Here is an 8,417-nt window from a genome sequence, read left to right on the forward strand (position 1 = left end):
CACCTTCTAATCTATTTTCAGGATTATTATCTTAGCTTTTACTATGAGATTAAAATCTGAAAAACAAATAGAGAAGAGAAAAGGAAAAAATTTAACCTTTCAACCAAAGAATAATTTAAGAATGCACTGCCTTAAAATCTACTTTTGTTAGAGATTCCATCATCAATAAGTGATATAAAGAAATGTTATTTACTTATATAGCAAAGTTGACATCAGTTAGTTTTTATGTCAGTGCCTCTGCAAGTTTACAGTGAATACCCACTGAAAATCAATGTTGAGAGAAGAAACTTTACACAATCATATCTTTATCTGCATTTATATTCCATTGTCCTATAAGCAGTCATTGTACTAAATGCAAGAACAGATAAGTCATGAAAGGGAGCCCGCAAAGAACAAATTAACATTCAAGAGCTTATGGTTGTGTATGCAATCCTGGAGGCATTTCAATTTAAACTCCAGACATTTCATTTTTAACCAAACAGAGCAGTACAGATTTTGTATGAATCATCACTTCTGCTTTCCACAGGTCCAAATATAAAAATCTGAATAAACCCCATGGGAACACACAGCTCATCTGGGGTGTAGAAAACAACCACCTGAAATCCAAATGTATGTGTGGAGAACGTCATGGCCCGCATGTGAATGATGCATAGAATTGTTAGTTTCTTAAAGAGTCGGGTATTGTGAATGCACAGAATTCATGGTTTTGGGGTTACATTTTTTGTTTTAAAAACTAGTTCAAAAGGGGAAAAAATGATTAAGTCCCTGTGATATCATTCCTTGTTCTGTGATATGACCGAGTTCTTTCCAGTACAAACATTCCCCTTTACAGAGCCAATAATGATCTGTTGTTAAGATACATTGATTTTCTCTTTGGGGAGGTAGTATGAGGGAATTCACTTCTTTGTGTTACTCAGGGCAAGATCATCAAGTGTGGACTTGATGACAATCATCACAATGAAAGAGGTTATTATGTCAAAACGGAAGTTGTCCATGGTTTTAAAATGTAGAATATGTCTATATGGCAGAGATATGTTAAAACATGGAAGACTTTGGGGATAGCTTTGGTGTGTTGGTGATTTAAATTTTGCTGGGTTTTTTTTTTGTAATCATAACAGGATTTGTCATAAATGAGTGTCTGACATAAAGTGGCTGAGAGGCATCATGTAGCATATGGTATCTAACATAGCCATTTTGCTCTTTGCCAAGCATCTGCCGATCCCATATGGGTATGGTATGTGTATTTGTCTGTGTCTAAGAGTGTGATGGATAGAGACACACTTATTGTTTGTTTTCAGAAGAATCTTTCATCATTTTTTACAGATGGAGGGAACCATAGAACACTGCAGATAATTTGTGCTGGCTATTGATTATACTAGCACATACATCAATCATGTTTCTTCATCTTGGATCTTACTATTGTGATATTTAAACATAAATATTGCAGAGAGAGAAAGACGATGATCACAACATGCAGTATTTCTAAATGCAGACAATTTGGTTTTTGCTTTAACATTTGTGAACGCAATTTTCACTTGTCATTACTGTCATGCCTCAGAGGCAAACAGAAAAAAAAGACTGGTAAAGTAAATAGACAAGTACTGATGTACAAGAATAATCATGTGTGATGTTTCATGTGCATTCAAAGGTATTTTAATAGACAACAATTTAGACTCGGAGGTTATTGAATCTATGTTTTCTAAATCTTGCATTTAACCATAAAGAAGCAACCCCCACTGTTTTCCTCTCTCATGTGCATAATATGTTTACTTTATTAGAAGAGTCGTCTCTTAAAGACTAAAGCTGCCTCACACAACACCCTTTTCCCCTTACTGACACTGTATGTGGTTTAATGAGAGCTCTATGCTCTAATGCCTCTGTAAGTCATCTCCTTCCTCACTACTCATCTAATCATATTCACAAAGGAGCACAAGTCACCCGTTCAGGTGTCACTCAAAGGATTGGTGTTTCTTTTACATCTAACCTGATGTTCCCCTCACTATTACTGTTCTTCTGCTGCATCAAGATGAACAATTTCTCCTTTATATTCCATTGTGTTTAAAATATGCTGGTTTCACATGCCCTTGAACCCTCAGCACCATAAGAATGTATTTATAATGCGCCGTCCATTTTATGTATGTGGTCAAAATCATCCTCTCAGCCCTTCTCACTTCCCTGCTTGATTTCCATTTTCACTTCCTAGCCATGTTTTCTTTTCTTTTTTTTTCTTGCTTGTGTTGAGAGTCACCATTTATGATGAACATTGTTCTTGGACAGAGTTTATTGTTCTTTATAATGTATAGATCTGCGCTTATCATTTTTCTCCGTCACTCTGAGCAGTTTTATCTCAAAATCTAATGAAGATGGATATGTCGCAGTTAAAGTTTGTCCAAAGGCATGTGTGTAATGCTTAGTTATGTAGCAGACAGCCCTGCTGTCCTCAGCACGAGAAGATAGCTATTTCTGCCTCTCAACCCTAACACATAGAGAGAGTAAGTGCACTTTACTGCTGACCTAAAATAAAACCAAATGTAGCTTAATAACTTGGCAAATGGACTCACTAACTGGTGCACTTTGAGTGCACACAAGTGGTTCATTGCTATTTGCTGCCTGTCATTGACAAAACTGCAACCAGACTAAGTTTTGACTGTGCACAGAGACTGGGGAGTAGCCTAAAACATAAGGAAGGACATCCCCAAATCAGCCTAAGCCATCCTATTAGTCTCCAATTATCTTTGAGATGATAGCAAGGCCTGCCAAGTTGGACTCATTTTAACAGTTGTTGGAAAACATTGTGTCCTTGTAAGCCTGCCTTGTGTTTGTTAGAAACCAAGTAGAAAAGCACTGGGGGGGGAGTATCGTCAAGAATACCGTGTGCAAACAAGCACACATAGATATGCGTATATACTGAGACAAATAGACCAAAAGAGAGAGAGAGAAGGAGAAAGAGAGAAACAATGTTTTGTTTTTGCCCCTTGTCTGATTCCTGATTTCCCTTGGTGGCAATAGTTCCATGAAGGTAGTCAGAGAATAAGTAATCAGTGCACTCTACTCACTGCAGTGCAGTGGAATAAGTCTCTGGCCATATCAAATTCCTCTCTGAACTCCCTAAAGTGCTTTTCATTATGGTTACTGTAACAACACAACATATTGCTGCAAGTAACAGCATGTAACCAAAATTCTTGTGGTTGCAGTGATATTTTGAGGGCAGCAAAAAACTAGTAATACAATTTCTGTTTTAAGTTCAATACAAATTTGCCTGTAGCCTCATATAACACTGTGCTTTCTATCATCTTTTATGTCATCTTAACATAGCTTGTATAGCTTAATTGACAACCAAAGAAGGAAAAAAACAAACAAAAAACCAAGCTCCACACATTATATTTTCAACCCATTACTCCAGTAAGGTTCCTTAACATGCTTGTTATTTGTTACTATTAACCTAATTCAGCAGTAGAAAATATACCTTTTTGCACTAATTTAGCTTCCTTAATATCATCTATAATAGTTCTTTGTTTGATGTACCTAGGAGCACTTAGCTCTGTAGACTGGCATTCTCACATCAAAACATTTTTTTCTCTCTTTTCCAGTTGAAACTTTGTGCAGCAGCTGTTTTAAGTGCCATCTTCATAAACAATCAGACTGAACCACATGGGGTCTGTAACTTTCTTTTCATTTCTGTTTCAAATTTGGCTTGTGAAACAAAACAATCATGGCTGACTTTGTGTGACAATTGTCTACAGTTCTAAGCACAAGAACTATCACAAGCTGTAGTCAACCAATGCCTTCCATAAACAGGTATTGATATTGATACTAGATGTCAGATCAAAAGTTCATTCTGGCATTGAATTTTTTCCTTTTTCCTTTTTAAAGAACTGCTGCCCTCAAGGGCCTATTTAGCCTCTCTGTTTACCTGGTTCACCTGAAGTGCACAGGTCCAACAAATGTCATCTGTTGCTACACTAGATTACTACTTGGAACTTGAAATCAAAGACTAAAATATTACACAAACTAACAGCTAAACAATTGTATTTCTTGTTTATAAGGACAGCTGTCTTTTTTTCTTTTTTTTGTTTTTGTTAACAGAGCTCTAGATAACCATATGCAAAAGGTTATCTAGAGCTCCTTAACCTATCTTAAACCCATGCAATTCCATCTCAAGCGGTGGCTTTTAGCTGTCCCTACCCCACTGTTCCCTTTCCAAAAGTAGATCTCTAATGATATGGTCCATAAAACATAAGTACATTGCATGCTGTTAATGAAGAGCATCCCAGTCAGCTAGACTGGTGGATGAGTGAGACTACAGCGCCATGCAATCATCAAATAATAGTGGGCAAAAGCATGCTATGTGGTTGACACTTTGTACAAGAATTTCTGAATTTCTGAAATTCATTATTAAATTAACAAAAAAGGAAATAAAACAGATTTATTCAATTAGTACATCAGTACATCTAATGCACAATGCCTCTGAGCTCCTGCAGCCTTTGTGTGCTCTTGTAGAATATATCAATGTGGTGCAGTACCCTACTGTGGGTTGATATATCATGTGGTCTCACAATTAATGGAACAGCCTCACCAGTAATCTTTTTCATCTGTATGTTAGTTAAGAATATGGACTTTGCCTGCTTCCGATAATAACATCAGGCAGAGGAAATGCACTAATGGCATTTGAGGAATTGTAGTGGGGTGGAAAAGAATGCAAAAATCTAACTGTTAAATTCCAAGAAATGGACAAATGGAATAGGAAAGAGTGGGTGGTGGGTATGGTTTATGAGCTTGTAACTGTGCGCAGGCATAAGGGGAAAAAGAACAGGGAAAATGGTCAATTCTAATCAGAAGTGAGAACAAGATGCGGAAACATATATGACTGTGTGTTAGTGAAGAGGGGGAGACAACACACACACTCTCTCTCTCACACACACACACACAAATACATAGTAGGCTACTGATACAAAGACATACAGCCATATGCCCAATTTGGAGATTCCCTCTTCATGGCAGGTTCACAATACCGGTTATCTGAATGGTTTGCAAGGAAAAGTCAGCAAGACCGGATGGACTCTGATTAGAAGAGTTTTGGGGAGCAGTGACTGCGACTGGACAATGGGCTCCATGCATACAGATCAGACAAAAATGATTATGCAGGACCACGCTTTATAAAGTTGACTGTCTTCCAACATTTAGCGTGATTAGCATTCCGGTCCATGTCAATGAGCCAGCCACTCTAACTAGTAAGGAAAACAATGGACAGTCATCACTAGGGCAAACATGTTTAATTACTTTGTTCTGATTACTGCACCGAATCTGTTATCGAACAGTGTTGAAAAATACGAATTAACTATTATTAGTCTGTAATAAGCCACACCGTCAGGAAATGGAGGAAAAGCACACTGCAGCTCTGCGACTAACAGGCAACAGCACGGGTTTCAACCACATTCCACAAGCTTCACGAACCACTTAATGAACGGCACTATAACGCTTATTGGATGTTAACAGGCTGCATTTGAAAAGGCATGCGTTTTTAAACATCAGATTCAGAGCAGGTTTATTCTGGAACAAAAGAAGAAGATAATTGTGGTCTGTATTAAGAGGAAGGAGAAAAATGAGTGTATTTCACATTAACTTACGCTATCGAAAAGATTGAGGCATAAACAAACTTACCCATATCCGCTTATCTGTTAGCTCCAGCCTACAGGTTTTAACGGCTTCTAGTGCGCGACATCCGAGTCCGCATGACGCGCTCTCCACAGTCAGGTATCGTTCTAATCCACTAGCCCTGTCTCTCCGCGCAGCCGCCGATTCCAAAGCGCACCTGCCCTTTACTCTCCCGGACCTGGGTGCACTATCTGGTTTAGTTCTGCATCTCTAACCGTGCAAATCAGCCGGGGCGAATGTCATTTACTTCCAACTCCGAAATAAAGGGATAAAAATCCGGGTTCAGAATTCCTTATCCATCTCTTCGCTGCAAAGGATCACTCTCTCTTTTTCAAGTAACAGCCAGAAAGAGTACTGCATTAGGTGCAGATAATAGCGAAGCCACATCCGAGTAAGTCATGTCAGTCTTACACATGCAGATTTTGCGAATATCCGGGTAAAAAAAACAAAAACAAAAAAACTTCACAATTATAGTGACGGTGTGCAAAACAAAATGCGGGATGTAATGTTCCAGTAGACTCAGCCAGCCCCCAGATTCCTAATAAACCTCTGCGTCTCTGTTCTCAGAGATGCTCAGTACGATCCGCGCATAGCGCGCAGGAAAGTAAGGCGAGGATATCCCCAAGTCGTTGTAAACGCTGTCAGCGGGTATCACGAGATAGTCAAATCTTCAAATATCCACCTTTTTGTAAACCTTTGATTCTCGTTGTTGCTCGGTTTGAAATGCAGCATGACGCTGTTGTTAATCACGACTACATGTCAAAGCAACTTTGTCAGGCAGAATCGGAATGCCCTCTTCTGGTGAGAGAACGATTCAGGAGCTCGTCCAATGTCGTCACGATCATGCTTTGGTGGTATGATTTTTTTTTTTTTTTACTATTATTACTTATGAAAGCCAGTTTACACTGATAGTTTGCACTGCTAGATAATAACTAAATGGAATGAACTTTAGTATTCGTGTTTCATGTATGTGAGTTTTGGACAATATTCAGAAATGGTTGTTGGTTAGCACTTTGCTTTAGTTGTTTGAATTATGCTTGAGATTATTTCTAGGGTGCTTATTAAGTTTGTGATACGAAGCTAAGAAACGCAAGTATCCTATACATATGTGCATGACTATGAGAGAATGGGCACGTTGCAAAGGCAGCTCTAATATATTCCCATACAGAGGATCTATGCAAACTGCTGAATGATGCTGTCCATGGTGCTGAATTTAAAGATTGTTATTTTGTTGCTGACTGACGCCTTTCCAGAACTTTCAGGACTAAACTCTTTTATCTCAGTTTACATGCAAAATTATTAATATTATTATTGTTTTATTTTTGCTTAATATGTTACAGAAAACATGTCACCCCAAAATACCAGAATTCTTAAATACCACTGCATTTTCAATAATTTGCATTGAAAATGCAGTGGTATTTAACTCACATCGTCTCCCTCTGCATGACCCCGGTGGCCTTTTAAAGCTTTTGTGTGTTTAAGAAAGAAATGGCCAGCTGAATTTTTAATGTCCATTGCATCTGCTCTGGGTTACTAATATATGGTTGCCCTTTTTTCAGACATAGCTCCATTCTTATACTGACATCAACTGCTTTAGTAAGTATTCTGACCCCAATTTTCTTTTGCACACTGCATTATCGATTCATTTTTACTTGAATGAATAACATGTTTTCATATAAATTTCCACCTATTAACCCATGGCGCACTAACATATTTTTGGGGAGATTTTACATTTTTAAAAAATACCATACATTTTTAATATCAAGATTTTGACAAACGTTCTTGGCCACCTACACATTGCACATACAGGAACTGCTTGACCATGGAAAACATTTAGCATTTGTGACCAAGTTGCTAAATACTAAATACTAATACTTTCACTTTACAATAATACCACTTACCAGAAATAATACAACTAATACCAGTTAATGGTTGAACATCTAGGAGGAATTTTGCAAACTGACTGCAACGCTGCAAGCTCTTTAGAATGTTTACAAATGTTAGACAGCATGGCTTTCTACTTTTGTCTTTAGAGTGTATGTTTTGAACTTTAATTCAGACCATCTTTATTTGTTCTAAAACACAACACTGCTTTTAGAAGTTAGTGGTGATGTGTTAAGAGTGTCTGTGACAAACTGTAAATTCCAGTGGCACCTCTGTTCCTGTTTCTTTGCTGTAACCCTTTTCTGTGAATTTGAAATATGTCATGACCCCTACCCACAGTGTTTCATGTGTCAGTTAGATATTTGAAAAGGATCCACTTTTCCAATTTGTAGTGCAAGACAAAATTAAGTTTAACTCTTTATTGACATTGCACAGTCATGTGTTGTACAAAGAAATTGTAGTACTGTCTCACATCAGTGCTAAAAAGGTTCAGCAAAACACAATAAACAAGTAGCATATATACAGAATACAATATACAGAGATGAAGAAGTCATGCAGATTTAATTGTGTTTAGACAAAAGGGCACTGTCATAAAGATTTGGAAAGAAATAGTCAAATCTTACTTTTACCAGTTTATTCCAACTATCATGGCTGGAATTAATCAGTGAAATTGAGATTTATTGTGCCAAATTCAGATTTATTGCTATGCTCTACACCTGTTTTCAGGATATCGCTTAACATTTCCAGACAACCTCCAATACCATCTTAAAATTAAGCATCTTGCACTGTGGTTCGGCCGCTGTATCTGCGCCCATGCAATTTGGCTGATGACTTTACTTCTGGATTCAGTTCAACAAGCAGAGGCCATTCTGCTGACG

The 8,417-nt window shown here is 37.8% G+C and overlaps 1 protein-coding gene across 2 annotated transcripts in view; it reads right to left on the bottom strand.

Moving 5' to 3' along the window:
• The window catches only part of LOC146514571 (leucine-rich repeat transmembrane neuronal protein 4), a 117,756-nt gene extending 111,237 nt beyond the window's left edge, over nucleotides 1–6,519 (bottom strand). The window contains exon 1 of one of the 2 annotated variants that reach the window (XR_014875021.1): nucleotides 5,662–6,518. Coding sequence is in view for 1 of the 2 variants with exons in the window: in XM_085165911.1 (XP_085022037.1) it covers nucleotides 5,662–5,665 (4 nt within the window). In the remaining variant the exon portion in view is untranslated. Of the gene's footprint in view, nucleotides 1–5,661 lie in introns of both variants that reach the window. The other variant, XM_085165911.1, reaches the window with a different exon arrangement.
• Between the last annotated feature and the right edge of the window lie 1,898 nt (nucleotides 6,520–8,417).

The sequence above is a fragment of the Neolamprologus multifasciatus genome, chromosome 7 (genome assembly GCF_963576455.1).
Source record: "Neolamprologus multifasciatus chromosome 7, fNeoMul1.2, whole genome shotgun sequence".
In the NCBI taxonomy this organism is placed as follows: domain Eukaryota; kingdom Metazoa; phylum Chordata; class Actinopteri; order Cichliformes; family Cichlidae; genus Neolamprologus; species Neolamprologus multifasciatus.